This window comes from Neolamprologus multifasciatus, chromosome 22, assembly GCF_963576455.1.
Source record: "Neolamprologus multifasciatus chromosome 22, fNeoMul1.2, whole genome shotgun sequence".
NCBI classification, from domain to species: domain Eukaryota; kingdom Metazoa; phylum Chordata; class Actinopteri; order Cichliformes; family Cichlidae; genus Neolamprologus; species Neolamprologus multifasciatus.
In genome coordinates this window covers 32,220,449-32,241,436 of record NC_140459.1, presented here as the reverse complement: position 1 = coordinate 32,241,436, position 20,988 = coordinate 32,220,449, and the positions used below count along the sequence as shown (strand labels likewise).

Here is a 20,988-nt window from a genome sequence, read left to right as displayed (position 1 = left end):
TTTATGACAATTTAAAAATCATGTTTATAATGCCTACAACATGAATACATGTAAAATAATCGTCCCTGTAAAATTAAAGTTAAAGTTAGCCATGATTCCCCGTGATTGTCCTAGTTTGGACTGCACATACTGTCAAATGCAGCTTCATCAGTTCATCATCTGATGTGTCGAGAAAAGGTGGGCGGAGAGAGATTGAAGGCCCCCCACCCCCACCCCCGGGGTTTCTCCTGTCATCACAACAAGAGAGGGTAAGAGAAGAGCTTAGAGAAGGTCTTCAGTGCTATAACAGAGCTTTTCCATTTTTTGCTAATAGTAAATCATCTTCATTTTTAATCAAAGATATAATCAAAAGACAAGTTTAATCAATATGTTACATGAAAATATCTTTTCTAATGTCTACATTTCGTATGCAGAGACTTGAGCCAGCTTGTTTGGTCATCGGGTGATTAAATGTCATAAGTGAACTTTGTTCTTTTCAGAGACAAGAGTCTGTCTCCTGACACGTCTCTGGAAGTACATATTTTAATTTCTGTTTTTCTAACTGCACTGTCATAAACTTGAACATGCTAAACTCTGGTTAGTGTGCAAACTAAATGCTGGGAAAATTGTGGGCAAAAATATCTGTAATTATTAAACTTTTAATGCCACGCTTTTATTGATCTACTATAATTAAAGGTGAAAATCTGCACTTCCATCACATTTTAAAAAACCTCCTATAGTGGTGTAAGAGAAAAATGACCACACACATAAACACCTTTTGGCCTTTTGAGATAGATACAAATAACAAAGTGGTCATTATGGTTAATACAGGCTGAATGCAGTAAAAACTGCTTTTTTCTAGCCCTCCCACACAGCCTTAAACATTTAACAGCTGGGTGAGTGGAGACCTGAAGTTAACAGTCATTTCATTATGTTGTTGTTAGTATGATTACACATGGATTAAACATAAAGATTTGACTCCACACAGTCTGGCAAATAAGAAGGCAGACTATCTGTCAGTGAGAACAGCTTCATTTATTCACTCAATATTCCTGTCGTACAGTAATAATAACAAGCATTAGGAAGGAATTCAGGGAGAAAACATTTCAAGTGAAGGTGAAAAGAAGAATTTTTCCAGTGCGTTGTTTCTCATATGTAAACTGTGGAGAAAGCAGCTGTGGATCAGCATCACAGTGTGTCTTCCTGCTGCTCACAGCTCAGACTTCAGAAGCTTCTTAGCTTTCTGCATGTTGCTAACCACTGAGGGAGAGACAGGAAACGTTTAATTACACAGTGTAAATGGATGCAAGCAGACAAAAACTGCATCGTGATACAAGTACGCGTCACAGCGTATGGGCTGCAGCACTTACAGAGTTTGATGTCACTTGGTTCATAGGCATACATGCGGTTGGCGTAGCGACCAGTGATGTCAGCCCTCACTGTCATTGAGGGGTCTGTGGAGAAATTGGCGCTGGGTAAGTGAAAAAACGCCAGTTGTGTGCATCAAACTATGATTTCATAATATTTCACTATAAAATATCCGATTTTTAACATTTTATTTGTTGTCTCTGTAGTATATTCATTTACAAGGTTAGGATGGGCGAGGATTTTCCAAAGCACCAATATATTGGAGACATGGTTGTAACTAGGGATGCACCGATACCGATACCGGTATGAGTACACATACATTTTACAGTATCGGCCCCGATACCGATACCAGTATCGGTATTGGCCCCGATACCGATACCAGTATCGAGTATCGGGGCCGATACTGTAAAATGTGTGCGTACTCATACTTGTAAAAGTTAACCGATACCATGAACCGATACTAACTTATTTCATTAATCAGAGGGTGGCTTGTCATTTCTGTTGTAGTTTTTTAGATTGGCCACTAGGGGGACATCCCACGCTAAACAGGCACAGGGTTAGGCGAGTGAGACTGGCGGCTCCAGATAAAAAAGAGAAACTGGAGGCTGCTGTAGCTAGGCTAAACAAAATGTCAGCAGTGTGGAACAGCCAACTTTAACTCAGGTTTTGGAAAAGCGATGAAAAATGTCAAGAGAAAATCCACGGGCAGTTAAAATAACAGAGGCTCGACTCATTTTATCGCTCTGGATGACCAGCCAATGCCGGTCGTGGAAAATCAGGAGGTAATGGTGCCAAAACTTTCTGAAGAGGTAAAGACAAGCAGTGTGTGCACTCTGCAACAATTTAAAAGTTTATTTTATTCTCAAACCTAATTTGTATTTATTTTATTCCAAACAGAAGTGTTTATTTATTATTCTGAAAGCTCGAGACAGTGCCAATAGTTCAGTGATATTTTGTTAAATTACAATGTGGAGACTTATTTTTCACTTGAAATTTTTTTGTGGTCATTTTTATTAAGATATTATTTATTATCGGCAGAGAACAAAATAAAACCTGTCTTCCAATTCATTGTATTTGTGTGTGTGTGTGGTAGAAGTATTGGTTTTTGTACTCTGTATCGGCAAGTACTCAGATCCAAGTATCGGTATCGTATCGGTTTGAAAAAATTGGTATCGTTGCATCCCTAGTTGTAACTGATATACAATACAGCTAATTATAGTTAATGTCATTTCCTTGAGAAACATTAAAAGGATTCAGTGCAATAAAACACACTGATAGATGTAATAGTAGTTACCAGTCTATATAACAGATATGTCCTAATCTCAAGCTCTTACCAACAAAAAGGAGCCTGGGAACATACTGGCCATCAGGGGACAGATGTTTGTCTGTGGTTTCATACTGTAGGAGAAGCAAAAGAACAGTTTTTTACATGCACCGTAAACCTACACGCCAGTGCTGAACCTTAAAATGTAATACAGACTGAAAGACTTTAAAATACTTCATTTTGTCAGGTGTTGTAACCTACCACCAGATTAAGGATGACGAAGTCCTCATCGAGGATTTTTTGGACCTCGTTATCCTCGGAGAAGACTTTCTTCAGCCCTGTGGGAGAAAATTGACTTTAAGTTTTATAACTCGGGTGTGTAGAGAACAGCACCAGGATGACCAAAGTGACATCACATATGAACAAACACACACTCAGTCTTCAAACAGAACAAACACTGTGAGGAACTTAATAAGTGAAACAATAGCAGCTGCTCACCCTGGCTGTGTGGGCAGTCTTCAAGGTGAAAGATGACCAACAGGGGCTTGTTCCTAAAATACCAACCAGCCCATCATAAGCTTCAGCGAATTTTAGAGTTAAGCCAAAGTTTGGACTTTTATTTTGAAACTATGTCTTACTTTGATCTGGACCAGTAAAGACCCTCCTCATAAGTCTGAGCCCAGATCAGCTGATCGCCCCATCCTGCACAGACAAAGACACCATTAGAGATAAGTGCGTCCTTTACCTCATACTGGGCTTAATGCGTGAATGAAACGACTCAAATACCTCTGGACAGAGTCTGTGGGACCCTCTTCCCACTCTTGGGGATATATTTTGCAGCAAAGGTAGAGGAAATGGCTACCAGGACCAAGAGCACAGACAGCACTGATTTAACCATCTTTAGAGTTTTCCTGAAACAGCAAACACAAACCAGCTACAAAATCTTTCCTCTAAGAAATGCAAACCAGTTTTAGACTTGAAGCATCAGCTGTCGATCAGCACATGAGCTGTTAAAACCTGCAGTAACAGGAAGCAAAACTGAAGAGACACTTTTATAGAGACTATTTTAACAGAAATCCAGATACTTTTGTGCTTTTTCGTTTCCCGTAATGAACATTCCTCAGTAAAGTTTTAGCTATGACGTGCAATTATTTCACAAAGTAGAGTATTCACACAAAAAAGGTACAAAGTTCTTTAGCTTACCTGTTCCCGAATAGTCAGGTAGAGAATGTGAGCAGATCGTTGACTTGCACTGACTCTAGCTTCACCTGTCCTGTATTTAAGTATCTGTTGGCTGAGAGCCCACCTTCTTCCCTCCCCCACTTCTCTGTGCAGGAATGCCAGAGTGACGCAAAAGTTTGTTTGCCAACCAACTTCATAGTGAAAGTGGATCATTTGCATTTTCCGTGTGTATGAACAAAGACATCCTGTTGTAAGATCATGATTTAAACATTTTATGTTGGGACTCAACACACCTTTGTCAACCAGAAGAGAACTTGATGGAGCAGCACCTTTTAAATAATATGAAATCATAATTTGAAAAGGAATAAGAGAAACTATTTACAAATTAAGATTAAAAAGATATTCATGTAGCCATATTTGTCAGTAAGTAATATCTGAAGTTATAATCTGAAGGCGTAATTTGGTGCATTTAAATAAAAACTGAATTATTGTGTTTCGTTTGGCTGCTACAGTAATAATTAGTTTGATGCACATTTTGCACAGATGTGATCAGGATGAGTTGGGATGTTTGGCTTCGATCCAGGGCCGAGTCAGCATTAAACATAGGAAGGCGATCGGAGACTGAATGATGATTGGTCTGCATGTGATTGGTTCAGAGCACAAAGCAGCAACTTGATATCCGCTTTGCTGCAAAGTGCGCTGCTGTTATAGTCATGCAGAGCACGAATGATGCTTTGCATGAACAAAATGATGACCTGAGCCTTTAGTTTTTCAAAACCAGGACTTGTTAGCAGACAAGAACTAATTCACGATGCACAGGTTTGTATCCTGCCTGGTTTTTATCTCAGAGCATCTCAGCCGTCGCCTGTGCACTGCAGCGGGGGTCTCATGGTCACCTAGCTGCAGTCAATAGCAGCTTTGTTCAGGCTCCGGCTATTCTACCTCTGATTGAATCAGGCCTTTCACCACAGATCTGCCTGCAGTTTCTAACAGTCCACACACACCTGCTCTCCTCTGCTCAGGAAGTAGAGTGAAACATTCATTTGAGTTGAGCAACATTTTTCTTTATGGGCACTAACACATCATAATATGAGATAATATGAGAAAATGGGAATTTGCATTTTTATATTCCAGTAACAGACATATTTGGGGGTTTTTATTAAAACTTTTCCACTCACAGGAACTTTTTATCTAAGCAGCTTTTGTGTAGCTTAAAACAAACGGGTTTCCAGGTTCATGAATATCCTCTTCTACCAGGATGTGCTCTTTATTCAATCAGGACCCGCTGACCTGAACATGTACACGTACACACTTAGTTGTTTATTTGTTTTGTGATGGGGTAAAACAACAGATGACACAGGAACTGAGCAAACAGATTTTATTAGTAACGCACATCAATGTTTGGTGTGATTGAGGAAATTGACGTTTTCCCTGTTTTCCCCTCATGTCTCTTGTTGCTGGTGCACTTTGTGTCTTTGTTGTGTGCGTTCTTCAGTCTGGGTGTGGTGCTCCTTTTCTGCTCCTTCGGCCAACTCACCTGTACACCTGAGACTCATCAGCTAATCGTGACCTGCAGCATCCATCTCAGCTTAGCTCTCCAGTTCCATTGTCCAGTTCACCCATTGAACGGACACAATGGCTCATTCTGGCCGCTCTCAGGGTCTTCGTGTTATTCGACCTTTTTCCGTAACTCCTTGTTTCCCTGTGCCTCAGCTCCATGACCTGCACCTTTCTCACCACACCAATGTGAGAAAGACTAACATTTCTTTTTGTGACCAGTTGAACCTCATCATCATCATCATCATGGCTTCTTTGCCATAGTATCTTCTAAAAACGCCAGATCCTCAGTTTCCCATTTAAACCAGCATGAACATGTCATCATATCTGCTGTATTGAAATGGATGCTAGTTTAGAGCTTTCCAGTTGCATCAACTCACCAAAGACAGACGTTTTTATTGATATAGTACTGACAACAGTCACCTCAAGGGGCTTTTATATTGTAGGTTAAATAACCCACAATGTTAGAATTCCACATCTTAGATCCCAACACAGATACTGAAGACATGTAAATTCCTTCCACGTATTAAATGCCAGATATTTGAAGGCCTCGGTTACTCAAACCTTTGTTCTGGTTTTATCCTTTTGATTTCTCCGTCCACGTCTTCTACAGTTAATTTTCTTTTTCTTCTTTTGGTCATTTTTAACATTTTCTTGTTTTTTGTTTATTTTGTTTTTGAAAATGACAACAAGAAAAACAAAGAACTGAATTAAAAGGGGATAAAACGCATATCAGTGACTGAAAAGGTCCAAACAACTATCCTTTGAACATACAGCGTATGGCAATAACAACCTAACGAGATTTCACTAAAACAAAGACCAAAGAAAATTATTAATTAAGAATAAATATTAAATACAGAGAAGAACTGAAATATATGAGAAAATATCTCCATTTTGTATTGATTTGCCTCAAACATACTTTTACATACATTGTCGTCACTATTCCAGAAGATTCCCTCTTTTTTAAATATCTGACCCCTGCTTTTTGAACTTTTCTTATGTCTATTGAATTTCAAACAACCTCTGAATACATTTTGCACTTTGTATATTATCATATCAATGATCAGCTAAATCATGCAGTTAAATGAATAATCCGTTGGTTGGTTCATAATAATCTTGCTGTGGCTGCACAGTAAGTACAATGTAAACTATTGGAGTAGTGATGTGAAAGTAATATTGCAAAACAGGGATGAAATTACAAAAGGAATGTCAACTTCAGCTTCACTGATGTGACCTATGACACCCAATCCAGAAGCAAACGAGCTTATCGGTGTCAGTGTTTCAGTCTCTGGTGGTAGTTCAGTTCATCTACTGATCCGAAGGTTGGCGGTTCGATCCCTGGCTGCTCCAGTCTGCATGCCAAATACGGCATGATACTAACCCCAAGTTACTCTCTGGTGCAGCCATCAGAGTATGAAGGTTCGACAGAAACAAATCTGTAAATGACACAAGGTGTAGAAAGTGCTTTGACAAGGCAGACCAACTAAGCCACATGGGCTCTGCACCGTGTGGTGAAGAGAAGCAGTTGTTGAAAGGGTGAGAAAAGTGAGGATGCTGGAGGCAGAGTAGAATTGGAGCTGGGTGAGGTTGGTGGCGAGTTAAAAACAGGTCAAGGACCTCAGGCACAGGGAAGCAGGGTAAATGGCCTGTATTTGTATTTGTAAAGCACTTTACTAGTTCCTAAGGACCCCAAAGCGCTTTACACACCCATTCACACACTGGTGATGGCGGCTACAATGTAGCTACAGCCTGTGGCTACAATGTAGCTACAATGACACAAAAAGAGGGCTTGATTAAAGTATACATGGAAGTGAGTTTAGTGAAAGAAGGGAAGTAGAGCCCACAGACCACATTTCCAAATATAGACCCAAAACACAGATCTGTAGATACTTCAGAAAGTGAAACATTGCAAATCCAAATTCACCAGCTGTCTTTAATTATGATGCTCCCACATAGTCATTTATAAGTTGTACATTTCTGAGAACTGTGACCTCGTTTCCCTCAGTTTTGTCTCAAACATGTTTTCCAGGATCTGCTACAGCTGTCCTCAAAAGCATTGCTCTTATGATTAAGTGGCACTAAATCACCTTTACTGCTTTGCAGCTTTGTTTTATGTGACACTCCACTTGCACGAGAGGTCGTCATTCATTTACAGTGTTCTTCTTGACTGCAATTTCCTGTTGAAATCTTCTGTTCCTTGATGCAGCACTAAATAAATGTTTCTGTGTTTCTTGCACCAGGATGTGGAGGCAGCTTAGTGATGAGGTGTCCTTACTTCAGCTCCCTCTATTGCCTTTCACTCCTATGTCTTTGTATCTTTGTGTAGTCTATACGCCACGGTCAATATTTGCACTAAAGGGCCGGGTTAAAGGCCACTCCTCGTAACACTTCACTCACCAGATGCACTCGGCCCTGCCCTGATAACACGGACCTGACGTCAGCTGTCTCCACACGCACAGAGGACAGACCTGCCTGAACAGGATGTGTTTTCCTGATTTAAAACAAAACACCTAAACTGACAAATATTCCCAAGGTGTTCACTCAAACTGCTTGCTCATCACTCACACTTCGAGGGAAAACACAGCAACACTTGCTCAGTATTTAAACATTTATTTAATACACTGTGTACAAAAGAATTCAACTGAAAATGAATGTGTATGAATTTATTCATACAGTTCATACCTTCACGGGAAAAAAAATGACAACAAAACCAAAAGAAATCCTGAACCACACCGTCAAGTTTATATAAAAAAATGTAGAGGGTGAAAAGTTAAAAAACAAAAACAAACAAAAAAACCTCTTACAGTCCCACAAGAGACACAAATGACTGTTTTCACAGAAAACACATAATATAGGCGACCCACAGAGGGACTCATCGTTCCCATCTTTAACACTGACGACACAAACCCTCCTGGATTTAGACGAGTACAGAGGTGACAGGCAGCGGCTCTGACAATAGCGTAGCATGTTGTGATCGCCCCACCACGCTTACATATGACACACTGCTGTTGGAGAAAAGCAAAGCAAAGGATCGACTCAGATCAGCAGAGTTCATAGCAGCAGTTTTCTCAGGGGTAGGCAAACTCAGGCGGTTTAAGTTCTGTTTCTTTACAGGCCCAGTTTTCAAAAATCATCGATGAAGCCAAGTTTTTCTAAAGTTTTGTCTCATGCAGGAAGGGGAAACATTTCCAATTCTTCTGTACAAATCTTACTGATGGTGCAACAAAACCAGAGAGCAACACTATAAGGAGGAAATGAAGTGGTGTGCTGAGTCGGACGTTTTCATTTGGCCAACTCTGTTAATGATTTGGAAAGTGACGAAGCAGACAGGCAGCAAGCTGCAGCGGCTCAGACGCAGTGGGGACACATGGTAGCTCAATCTCACTGTTAAAAATGAACACGATAAAAACAAAGTCACATCAGTGATCATCTCACAGCCGTCCAGTCATTCCTTTACAATCTCTTGTCTTCTCTCTTCTTGTCCTGTCAGACTCTTCAGCTCCAGCAGCAAGCTCACAGTTCAGGACATCCTGGTCTTTCCATAATTGTCTAAAGACAGACGTCCTGCATTAATTGGATCGCCGTTAACGGCTACTCTAGTGTCTTTCAGTTATTCCCGGGCTGATGCCAACATCACCTAGTGTCCGTGCTGTGGGTGCTGATTATGTTGGTTGTTAGCGGGGTATTTGGGGGGCAGTGGTGGTCCGTTAACACCGGGGTGGTAGAAAGCACAGCTGCCCTCGTACCTGCAGCTTCCTTTCATCATGAAGTGACGACAAACTGGCCTCTTGGACATGTCTGCCGGGAGAAAACAGCATTAAACAGATGATAGATTTAAGGGTGAAGAATGTGAAACAAAGAAGAAATTTGAGTGAAACATACTAAATACTTCTGCACAGTCTGCAAACTTTGCAGAATACAAACACATTTAAAATAAAGTACCGTTCATATTGTTGTGTCCTCCTCCTCTGGGACCTCCTCGCCCTCTGCCTCTAAATCCTGGGTCTCCTCCTCCCCGACCACGGCCTCCTCGGTGAAAGTGCCCCCCTCTGTGGGGCCCTCCTCTCATCGAGTCATCTCCCCAGTAGTTGCCGTCTCCTCTCCCCTGACCTGGCGGCGGTCCCATCATGCGTGGGCCTCCGCCGCCGCTGAAAGGTGGTCCGTGGTTGTGAGGGGGCGGGGGGTGGTTAAACCGAGGACCACCGGGTGAACTGTTGGGCGGGTAGCCGCCATTCATGGGCATCTGCATGTGCATGGTGTTCATGCTGTTCATGCCTGGACCGTGTCCCAGCAGACCCTGGTTGACTGCAGTAAGAAACATAATCAGGTGAGTGGACGCGACCCGACGGTGACATATTTAATATAACGATTTAATTTAACAGTTAACCCTTTAAGACCTACCATAGAACCAAGTCCGCCAGAGCTTATATTATAGTTTTGGGAGCATTTCAAGTTGCTATACATCAATACAACCATTATAGCCTAGATTTTAATAATATGTCTGCATTAAGTGCATAGTAATTACATAAATTGCAAAAAAGTGCAATAAACTACAAAAAAAATTGAAAATTGTTTTTGTTTTTTTAACATATATTTCTAGTTAGAGAAATTTAAGAGGCTTATCCCTCAAAACTGTAAATACAAAAAAGTTGCACAAAATAGTTTCCCACCACAGGAAATTTATTTTGAGTGTCTTCATAGTTTTATTTTTGAAATACACCAATTTTTATATACTGCAGGAAAAATGAAAATAAATATTATAATGCAAATTTGCAAAAAAGCAGCATATGCATCAAAATAAACTATTTCCAGCAGCAATATGAGTCCTAAGCATCCCAGAAACCACACAGAAAGTCATAAAGTCAAACATAACTTTTAAAAATACCAGTATAGGCTCATTGAGGCCCTGATGGTAAAAAACTACATTTCCGCGAAAATGACGTCACTTCCGGTTTCGGGCAGGTCATGGCGGACATGCGATAGTTCGCGCTGACTTATGAACAGCTGATCGGATCGGCAAAGCGTGTTTCTGGAATATTATGTTTTTGTTGCTGCAAGTGCTTTTTATGCAGTTTTTGCAAAACTATATGTGGAAGGAAACTGTGACCGAGGACAAGCTGATGGCATAAGATGTAAGTACAACTCCTCCGGTTTCATATGCAAAAAAATTATTGCGCTAGCTCACGTGGTTGCAGAGCTACCGGGATTTAAAAGTAGTTGCGCAAAACGGAGCGTGCTGCTCTGACCGGCTTTAAAGGGTTAAAGATGAAAATGAATTCAGTTAATTCACCTGGTGGAGGTCCACTCTGGTTCTGGTTCTGATTCTGAGTCTGCTGCAGGGAGCCCAGGAGCTGTTTGATTTTATCTGAGAAGTCTGGCTGCTTTATCAATTCTTCAGTAGACTGGTTACCAGAGGGCCCCTGATGATAGACAGCAACAAAAAGAAAACTTAAACCAAGTGCAGAGATATTTTACAAAAACGTCCATAATTAAACCTGATTTACGTTCCATAATTAGAAAAGATGCTACTTTGTGATGATTGTCCTGTATTTACCATTATGGACGACAGCAGCTCCTGTATATTGACAGAGGGAGGCACAGTGTTGCTGACGATGTTGGAGGCCTGTGGGCTGCGGGAACTGTTGTTCAGGTTACCAATGAGATTGGCCAAGACAGGCGGCAGTTTGGCGCTCTCGCCAGAGCCTGGTTGTGACGTCGTGTCCATAGGTTCCACGTAGCCATCATCCTGCATCGACGAGTCCTGGATTGGAAATCAGACTGACAGCTCAGTAGGCTGGTAGCACACATGTAGAATATGTAAATGACAAGAATTGTAGAGAGAGTGTGTTTTAGTGAGTGTGTGTGTTTTAGTGAGCCAACCTCATCGAGTGGGATGAGACGGGGGGGCATGGGTTCATACGGCTCTGGATCTGGTTCGTGTGGACTGTCGGGAACACTGATGATGAGAAAGGAAAGAAAACTGTAAACACCAAATTCTTGTTTTAATAAAAGGACAATTTAACTTTTTGGTATGAACACGGTGAGACTCGTTTCTTAGAGTGACCTAAAGTGGCTTTTCCTCATTTTCTCTCAGACCACAACATAGCGGATGCTAAGCAAGACCAAAGCTTCTAATATGAAGAAATGTCTGTAAATAATGCTTGAAACGGTCATCTCAGGCACACAACTGAGGGCGTAGCAGCACACATACTGTTTAAATGTCTTCTTCTACTTGCTTGATCCTGGAAACATGCGCTTACTAACCACCGCGCGTACATATGCCCTACCTCTCTTTGCTGAGGAAGATCTCTTGCAGAATGCCCATTTCACGGTCTCTTTGGGTGAGTTTCTCTGTGCTGTTTGCACCTGAAGTAACAAGACTGCCAGCCAGCGTCAGGGGTCTTGGGGGTGTCCAGGGGACTCTTTCTTCCATGGTATCGTGGGAAAGCCGGCGAGCCATTTCAAATGTCTGCCGGTCCATCATTAGCTCTCGTTTTGCCGCCTCACCGAAGTCCTTAATTTTGTTGACATTGACTGTGAATTAAGTATAACAGCATTAATAGTTGTTTTTTTACAGACCAACTGTAAAAAGTCGACTCAAACACTTTGGTATTTGAACCTCCAGCTTTACCTCTTTCTGTCTCATCCAGATCGAAGTAAAAATAGTGTTTGAGCTGCTCCTCTTCAGCCCAGTGAACCGTCTTCTTCTTCTTGCCTTTCTTGGTCAAGCTTTCTTCTTCTCCACGTGGCTCTGCCAGCGCATTTGGTTTCTCGCCTGTAAACAAGACCCAACAAGGAAAATGTTTTATGCTCGTTTCCAACAAAACACCCTGGAGGCAACATGTGCTCATTACAAATCATCCTCTTCAATAACTAACCGTTGTCAGAGGGCTCTGGGTCCTCAGAGGGAACAGGGGTCCCAGGCTGCTCCGGTTCCTGGTTTTCATCTGCAGGAGTGCTGGAAGCAGCGCTTTCTGGAGATGCTGGTTTTGTAGAAGATGCAGAATATACAGGTTTGCTGTCGAACGGGCTTGCCTAAAGGAGACAAGGCAACAGTGGTGAGTATGTGGTGAGAACAGCACAGTTTCTGTGTCTCACACAACAACAGACTAAAGAATTTGATACAAATTAACAGAAATACAGCAAAACAATGTCTATAATTTTCTGTCAAGCAAAAACAGACTAATTCTGGGGACATTTACATAAAATACAACAATAATTTTAAAAATGACAAAAATAATTAAGAAGAACAACAACAAGGAAACAAAATATTGAATAAAATCTGAGGTCAGACTGTCCTGTCACTACCTTGTTAGTTGTGGGGGAGACCACCTTGGTGCTAGCTGTAGTGTTAGCACTAGGTTTCTTTTTCTTGATCTTGATCCCAGGAACTGGGGCAGAGTTCAGAGCATCTAGGAAGCCAGTGCACTCCATGGCTGCAGGGAGAAAAGAAAACAAGATTACTGATACGTCACCATCGTGTCCTTGTGTTTAAGAGTTCTTCGGTGGGTAAATGTGAACTCACGTTGTGCGGGAATGATTTTGACTTTGATCTCCTTGGCGGAATTGGAGGGTGTGTTTAGAGGTTTATACTTTTTCTCCTGAGGTGGAGCATCTCCTGAGCCAGAGCTGGAGGTGAAAAATGAACACAAGAAGAAGAATGTTAGCACTGCAGTGTTAGCACCACCTGAGGGCGCCACTGAGAAAGCTCACAGAACAGGCTGTTGTGCAGGTGCAATACCTGTGTCGTTTCAGGACTGGAGGCTTGATGTTGTACTTGCTACCCAGCTGTGGGGCAGCTGGCGTCTTCTTAGGAGGGGCTGGGTTGGGAGGGTCTCCGATTTCCAGTCCTAAGTAACATAAAACACTGATGCTCACAAACAACTTAAACAATTCCATTTTATTTATTTACTACAACTTCAGAACAACAATCCCCTTAAGGTGCTTTATATCGTAAACAAACCCAGTTTCAGAAAGAACCCCAACAATAACAGACATTTATGAGCAATCATTTGGCAACAGTGGTAAGAATAAACTCCCTTTTAACAGGAAGTTTCCCTTAGACGAACCAGGCTCAAAGAGGGGCAAAGTGAGGGAAAGGACAACAGCAGAGGGAGGCAAAGAAAGACGAAGAGACAGGACAAGACGCAGTATTGGAGAAAGAGCCAAACAGCTCTCCACCTTTACCTATGGAGCGAATCTTAGCGTGGCTGGGTGCATGAGCTTTGGGTTTGTCCTTCTTCTCCTCCTCTCCACCTTTTTCCTTCATGTCACGCACAGGCACCTTAGTCTCCTCTTTCTTCTTTTTCTTATCTAAAAAGACACATAGAAAGTCTTTAAATCTGATGCCTACAGGATACTTTGATGCCAAAAAGAAAAGTCGATCTGTACCTGCAGGAGAGGTGGTACTGCCCGAGACACTTTGGGAGCGGATCGTAGCCATCCAGCCATCCACAAGCACGGCAGCCAATTTCCTCAACTCTAAAAACAAAAGACAACACAACAAATTGAAAATACACTGCTGCCTATACTTAAGAGGTTTCATTTCTAATGTAACGCTAACTCACCCTCAGTCTCTGCACTCTTGCTCAGCTGCTTCACCAACTTGGCAGTGTTGTTCTGGGACAGATTAAAAGCCGGTTAGATGTATTGTTTCTCTATAGATTACAACTATAAACACAACAATAAAAAATACCTGTTTTAGGTGATCAACTTTAAGGGGTAACTTCTGCAGCGTTAGCAGGATAAGTTGAAGTAGAGGAGAGTTGTTGGTGGTTTTGGAGTAGGTGAGCCAGGCATTAAGCAGCTTGTAGCCACCAACTCTGATAAACCTGAAAGAGAGAACAACAAATTATAGAGAAGGCATGCCAGGATAGACAGGATTGGAATAACCAGCAGGTTATTTTACTGGGACAAAATTAAAAACAACAGTTGGGTAAATTACACAAACACACAATTGTTCTATAAACCTCCCACCTCAATTTTAAACCTACACTCCAGAAAGTACTAAAACAACTTCACACAGCTCTGTTCATGCTACAAACAGGGATGTATGCTGACACAGCACATATGCAAACATTGGCGCCTCAGGGCACGGTGCTTGGATGTGTTTGGATGAAAAATATAAGAAGTGTGACTTGAACTGGAAGTTAACAGCTATCATGCTTTGAGAGTAACAGAATAAACTGGGACCACAGAATGTGATTTACAGCATACCTGTTAAGAACATCGTGGGACTTCGTCTGCAGCAGGATGTTCAGGTACATACATCTACTGACCATCTTAGTTGAAGCTTTCATCAGGCTGCGTTGGAAAAAGGTGTTTAGAAGTCATTGAGTTAAAGTCCTGAACTAAAGCTGTTGTTCACAGTGAATGCATGTTCACATTTCAGTTCAGTTCTTTACCTAAACACTTTTGGGACTCCTTCCAGACTGCGCAGCTCTCCATCTTTGCCCAGCAGAGCCTCCACACCTTTCAAAATCTCTCTTGGGTCTACTGGTCCCCCTGCCATACCCTAAAACACAATACTATATTAAATACACTCATCTACATCACACAGCTGTATTACATTTGTGTTATATGGAGATGTTTGGTCTGTCGTAATAAGTATCACATCAAGTGTGGACTGTTTGTCTGCCAGATAGAAAAGCAGGGCGCCGTCCAACAGAACTCCAACCAGACTGTCTTTTTGATAACAACCACCCACCACACACGCGCTTCTCAGGGACACACATTGACAACTGTATTAATCAGATCCCTTAAAATGTGTCAGAACAACAAAGTTACAGCAGAGTCAACCAACAACCACCAACACATTCAGATTCCACTTTGAAACCGGTCCTACAGCAGCTCAGAGGACGACAGCACCAACCTGTTCAAGGACATTCCACCAAGCACACGCGTGACACCAAACGCCAACAAGGCCCTATTATATCCACTGCACCATTCCAAAGGAGGCCTCTATGACCAACTATCTAAGAAATAATTTAAATGTGTGTGTATGTGTGTGTGTGTAGAAACACAAATCACCAAGTACAGACAGTCAGTAGCATGTTCTTGCAGCCATATAGCCATAAAGGTTATATGTGCTGTGCTGTCTTGTACTTGAGGTGTTTGGAGTACCAACTGCAGTCAAGTAGTGACCAGGCCGGGTCACTGCTACTTGCTCTTCAGTACCACAGGGGCTCTGCTCTCTGGGCCTTTCACTTGCAGGACAGCACACTGCCATAACACTTTCATTTTGTGTGCGAGGAAACCCTGTTTATTCCATTTCAAGCTACAATTAAAGAAGCAGGAGCAACGCAGACAACTACGCACATTTATAAAGTTCATGTACAAAGCTTCACACCTGCCATTAATCATTTATTTATTTCAATATTTCACTATTAAAATGAAAAAGAATCTATTTACCTTGGATTTCATATGCTTATTTCATCATACATTTCCACTTATGTGTCACAGCTATATAAAATAGTTCAAAATATCCAAAGAGAATACTTTTAAGTAATGCTGAATATGACTTATCGGTGTTTGTTTTTAATAACATACATCTATCACAGTCATATTCATTTGTGCAAAAAATATAACTTTGTAAGAAAAAGGGAAAACAAACAAATACTTTATACAAACAAAATCTACTGTCATTAATTAATTATGACATCTAATGACAAGGTGAACGGTACAATTATATTCAACGAAAAAATAAAATATGATTAAAAAGAGCTGTATGAAGAATGAAATGCTTGGAAACTGTGACATTAGTTTGTTAATCTTCACCTGTGGTCATGTGATCAGAGTGTCAGTTTCTCTGTACTGGATTATTCTGTTTTAATGAGATAACTGACAGTTATCCCAGCCAGAAGGCACAAGTCGAGCCACTTACTGCCACCTATAGGTTAGTTAGTTTTTGCACATTGGCACTGCACTCTCTGTAGGAACAACATTTTAAATGGAAACACCTGTTAAACACCACATGAAGCTGTCACAAATTAAAGTGACTGTAAAGTTTAAAGGTGTTGGGTGTTTACTTACTTTTCATCTTTGAAAAGTGCAATACGAGCCAAACAAACAGTGAACACTCAAGCACATATGAATGCTCCATTGTTTTAGATTATTATTGTGTTAATCTGAATAACCCTCAAACGATTCATAATATAACTGCTCGAACTGACCTTTATAATAAGCATGCACTTTATTTTCTTTCAATGCATTTCGTAATGAAACATTTTGCCAATTTATGGAAATGTCATGATGTGAGGAATCAGTTAGGTCTTACCCGCGTAACTGTTGTAGTAGAAGTTTTATATAGTCTCAGACCTCCACAACACTGCAAATAACTCAAATCCTGTAAATGTCACAATTGTTACACATATACACACAATCAGTGGTTATACATGACCCTGGTTCCTGGTTCAGGAGGAGAAGCAGTTTTGCATAGACATACTGTGGTGTTACTACACATCACCAATACCTTATGTAAAACAAATGTTTGGCTTTCTATGCTTGGAACACAAATATCGTCACTGTATCGTTCATGGTTACTCAACAGACGGTAAATTGAATATATTCAATCAAGAAGCCTCAGAAGAAATCGAGCAACAGTGTAAAACGCCCTGTGTTATATAAGGGCAACTGAAGCGGCCTATAAAAGGCTGCTTCTTAACCTGAAATCTGTCACAGCAGAGGGCAGGCCTGCTCCTGCTCTCAGCTGCTTGACGAAGGGGAGGGAGGAGGAGGCTGCCTGCTAATCAGAGCACTCCCCCTGTTAACCACTTCGGCGACAACCCAGCTCCTTCACAAACAATCGCTGTCACAGCGGAGACCGTACTGATGGAATAACACAGCGAGCACCATATGCGTATCAAAGTCAGACAATGCGATGGCGTATGAGTCTATACTTGATCTGCACAGCCGTTTGCCAAATACTCCAAATGTAGTTCCGAGGAAAACACGGCTAGCCCTCGGAGCTGTCCCGAGGACAAAAAGCAAATCGCAACTAGTCCACCATATTTGTCAATCCTGTTTGTTCGCCGGTCATCTTGCAATCTTTATCCTCAGATTGCCGAGTACCTGGTTTAGGCTTTTCGTGAACTCCCTGTGCTATAATTATCGTCATTTAAACACACGCATACACACACACACATACAGTGCTTCACAAAATGTCCACAATCCTCAAACTAACGCAATCTTTATGTATAGATTGCGGTGGGTGTTCGTTCCGTGGATCAGCCCCTACAAAACAAAGTCTGGCAGGCAAAAAGTCCGGCTTCATGATCTGGAAAGTTCCCTTCTGTGCCTACGGCAATCTTTATGAACAGATTGCTTATGGTTATTTTACGAATTTTCCAGTTATATCTTTATTTGTATAATTACTCAATTCCGTCTCACACACGAAGAAACGGAGCGTTTTGCTTCCGTCCACGTTCCTGTGTGAGCTCATACTACAAGTCTATGCTCAAATTATTTGCTAAGAACCAAGCTAACATACGGTGCCTGCTAGCCAGCTACCGCTAGGTAGCCTATTGTCTACGACTAATTTCATTTGAGGAATTTCAATTCAACTTCAAAATCAACTTACTATTGATAATATAGATCCTCAGCGTCTCGGGTATATTATAGTGTGCTTTTAAGGCACTTATAGATCCTATTTAAATAATTTTATGTCTTCAACCTTCATGGTTTTAATATCAACTGAAAAACTTCTTGTGGGTGGGGCTGTGATAGCTAAATGCTAGCCTTTCCTTCAGGAACAAACTGGAGGCAAAAATAGTAATCAAATGTCCATTACTTGAAGAAAAAACATGAATTTGAGTTGTTCAAAGTCCTCGACGGCTCAGTCTTCGGGAAAGCAAATTCATACCTGAAAAACACACAGAAAGCGCACATTTAATTTCATTTGTATACAAAATTCCCATCCCTCATCAACATCAACGTCCTTGAATGTTTTGTTTTATACACTCAGCAGTAATTTCGCATTAAGAGCTGAACAATGCGTCGAAAATAAGCCCCTCTGTTTTTCTGACTTGACTTACCTTTGACCAAATCCAGGAATGAGTGCGTGTAGGAGGGATCTACCTTTTATACTACGTGACGTTTTTAACGTCACCGGAAACGGTTTTTTAACGTTTTCGTTGAAACAAAATGGAGGATAACGGTCGTTCTTTGCCAAATCAAGGACAATATGGCGCATCTCACATTGTTGGAAATCTAATTTTGAATTACTCCTCGTAATCGCCATCAATGCGTTAAATTTTTGTATAATTCGAATCAGACAAAACTACACCAACATATTTTATCGACAAACCCCAGTTTTACTGATTCTTTGATATATAAATTTAGTAAACAATATTCCTTCAAAATGGCGACTAGTCTTTTTGTTTGTCACGTGCTATAGATGTCACATGTTCGTGCTAACGGGAACGCCTCATTTTTAAAATAATCGTCTTTATTCAACTAATTGAAATGAAAATGGCAGGATTGAGTTTTGCATCAACTACGATTGATTTATTACCGAAATTATGTAGATTTAGATTATATACTTGAGAAGCAACTTAACCTTTCACCTTTTACCTCTAACCCCGGTAGGATCTGAAAATGGCTACCTCCATGAAGTACATCGCGGCGTTTTTATGTCGTGTGTCGCCTTTAACTTCGTATTCAGTTCGTCAGTATCAGGTATTATATTTCATTAAAACGATGTGCTGACTAACACATTACATGTATGGTGCGGGGGAAATGCTGGATGCTGCCTTGTTGTGTTGTACCGCTTTTGTTAGTGCTGTGGTTTTTCTACCACATAGACATTGGTCCTACGGATATCAGATATTTGTTTGTAAGTGAGGCATAATAATTAAATGAAAACACTAATTGATATGTTTTTCATCACGATAGTGGTTTAGCTGGTCTTTAGTTGGTGTGTGCTCCAGTATAGATCTACATCACGCTGCTCCTGCCTGGGGGCTATTTTAAAAAAATCATTTCACAGCTTAGTGACACTTAATTCGATTAAACTGGGGTTGATATACAAGTTATTTAGAATTTGAATCTTTTCAAAATGCTCAAATGGCTTTAGGCTACATTTATGAAAAGGACGTTTTGATGTTTTATGGTGTGATGAAGTCATTTTCTTGTGCTTTCAGTCCCGTCTACAGAGGCTACCTGCGAGGACATGTCTTTCTTTGTCTCCATTTATACATCCCAGACACTCGTACTGCAAAGCAGCATCGCTTCAGGACGAGGCTGCTTCTCAGGCCGCTGAGGCTTTAGCCCGCTACAAGGACAGGCCGTGGGATTACCTGGAGAGTGAAGGTGAGTGTTGTCCCTCGACAGACGTGTTGCCTTCTGTCCAAATGTTGTGATCTCATTGCTTTTCCTGACCCTGACAGAGTATATTGAAAGGTATGGAAGCAGTCCAGTGTGGGCTGACTACAGGAGGAACCACAAAGGAGGCATCCCCCCTCAGAAGACTCGCAAGACTTGCATTGTAATATTTCAGTTTTTTGTTGTTGTTGTTGTTGTTGTTGTTGTTTTAACCACAGATCACTGATGTTAAGATTGATAAATAACCAGCGCACTTCTGTCTCTAGAGAGGTGACAAGATATGTGGAAACCCCTGCCCAATTTGTCGTGATCCAAACATCATCATTCACCATCAGGTGGGTTATGTTGGTCTCACACACACCAACTAACGATTTTTCTGTATTGAGCCGGAGCTTTTGAGCCAGATTTAATTTTTTAAAATAAATAATATTGTTCTTATGATGTGAACAGTTTCTATCTTGGCGCGTATCAGCGACAGGCCAATATCAGCTGTAGTTTTCTTATACATCATCAGTCATTTGCTGCCAAAACACTGTTTTAACCCAACAGATTTCATGGACGTCATTTGCAAAAATAAATTGCATGTCTGATTTGTCTGCAGATACTTTAATTTTTTTGACACTAATAAAAAGAACAAAGCAGAACGAGAACATTTTGTCAGCTACTTCTCTCAGTAATGAATGATCAGAGTGTCTTTATGACAGTTTGGTCCTAACCCTGCACAGCAGCAGCCTGCTGGAGCTCATTTTGTAGGACAGTGGTCCCCCTCATACAAAGGAGTAGATGCTGTTACTCTGCTATGGTCCTCTCCAGCTGAATTTCTTTTTCTTGCAGAACGTCAAGTTGTTGCAGCAATTCATTAGTCCCCACACTGGACTGGTGTTTGACTCCACTCGAACTGGTAAGTTATAATAGCACCAATGTTAGAAAGTGTATTAATGCAGCAGGATGTTCCACTCATGCTCTGATGGTTCTGCCGCCTTCAGGTGTGTGTATGAAACAGCAGAAGAAGCTAAATGAGGCAGTTGACACAGCACAAGATCACGGTGGGTAAATCGTGATCGCCTTAGCTGCCACTCATCTCCGCCAGAGCACTTTATAGCACTTTTTTAAATAAGCACACAGTCTTGCACTAATCTTTTCTAGTGCAACAACTACCATCTTCTGTGCAACACATCTGGATTTGTCTTTAACGTCCAGCTTAGCTACATGCTAGCTAACTGGCTCAGTCTTAAAGTATAGTTTCAGGCTACAAGTTAAGAACTATGATGTAAAATGTAGTTTTATTTGCTGTTAGAAATAAAATGAAACGACACGAG

The 20,988-nt window shown here is 41.1% G+C and overlaps 3 protein-coding genes across 5 annotated transcripts in view; 1 reads left to right on the top strand and 2 right to left on the bottom strand.

The window, feature by feature from the left end:
- Positions 1–993: 993 nt before the first annotated feature.
- agr2 (anterior gradient 2) lies at positions 994–3,957 on the bottom strand. Its single transcript, XM_085149865.1, has 8 exons — positions 3,815–3,957; positions 3,398–3,522; positions 3,250–3,313; positions 3,110–3,162; positions 2,873–2,949; positions 2,682–2,745; positions 1,350–1,433; positions 994–1,239 (listed from the first exon to the last, which is right to left on the bottom strand). The coding sequence occupies exons 2-8, from the start codon at positions 3,507–3,509 to the stop codon at positions 1,190–1,192; spliced, it is 504 nt and encodes a 167-aa protein (XP_085005991.1). The 5' UTR covers positions 3,510–3,522; positions 3,815–3,957; the 3' UTR covers positions 994–1,189.
- A 3,355-nt stretch (positions 3,958–7,312) lies between these two features.
- Positions 7,313–18,636, bottom strand: ppp1r10 (protein phosphatase 1, regulatory subunit 10). Of its 2 annotated transcripts, none has more exons than XM_085147674.1 (18): positions 18,138–18,636; positions 14,755–14,864; positions 14,567–14,653; positions 14,046–14,181; positions 13,918–13,969; positions 13,742–13,831; positions 13,538–13,663; positions 13,092–13,200; positions 12,876–12,979; positions 12,659–12,786; positions 12,229–12,385; positions 11,982–12,125; positions 11,638–11,884; positions 11,231–11,306; positions 10,905–11,111; positions 10,641–10,770; positions 9,293–9,655; positions 7,313–9,148 (listed from the first exon to the last, which is right to left on the bottom strand). In XM_085147674.1, exons 1-18 carry the CDS (start codon positions 18,150–18,152, stop codon positions 8,988–8,990), a joined length of 2,442 nt encoding a protein of 813 aa, XP_085003800.1. In that variant the 5' UTR covers positions 18,153–18,636; the 3' UTR covers positions 7,313–8,987. The 2 variants fall into 2 exon arrangements, with proteins under 2 accessions (XP_085003800.1, XP_085003801.1); XM_085147675.1 differs by having other exon boundaries at positions 7,315–9,148; positions 17,928–18,625.
- A 156-nt stretch (positions 18,637–18,792) lies between these two features.
- The window catches only part of mrps18b (mitochondrial ribosomal protein S18B), a 2,556-nt gene continuing 360 nt past the window's right edge, over positions 18,793–20,988 (top strand). Inside the window, exons 1-6 of one of the 2 annotated variants that reach the window (XM_085147706.1) lie at positions 18,793–19,024; positions 19,489–19,657; positions 19,735–19,832; positions 19,936–20,004; positions 20,504–20,570; positions 20,656–20,715. In XM_085147706.1, the coding sequence (XP_085003832.1) occupies positions 18,944–19,024; positions 19,489–19,657; positions 19,735–19,832; positions 19,936–20,004; positions 20,504–20,570; positions 20,656–20,715 (544 nt within the window). In that variant the 5' untranslated portion in view covers positions 18,793–18,943. Of the gene's footprint in view, positions 19,025–19,058; positions 19,182–19,488; positions 19,658–19,734; positions 19,833–19,935; positions 20,005–20,503; positions 20,571–20,655; positions 20,716–20,988 lie in introns of those variants that run through there. The other variant, XM_085147707.1, reaches the window with a different exon arrangement.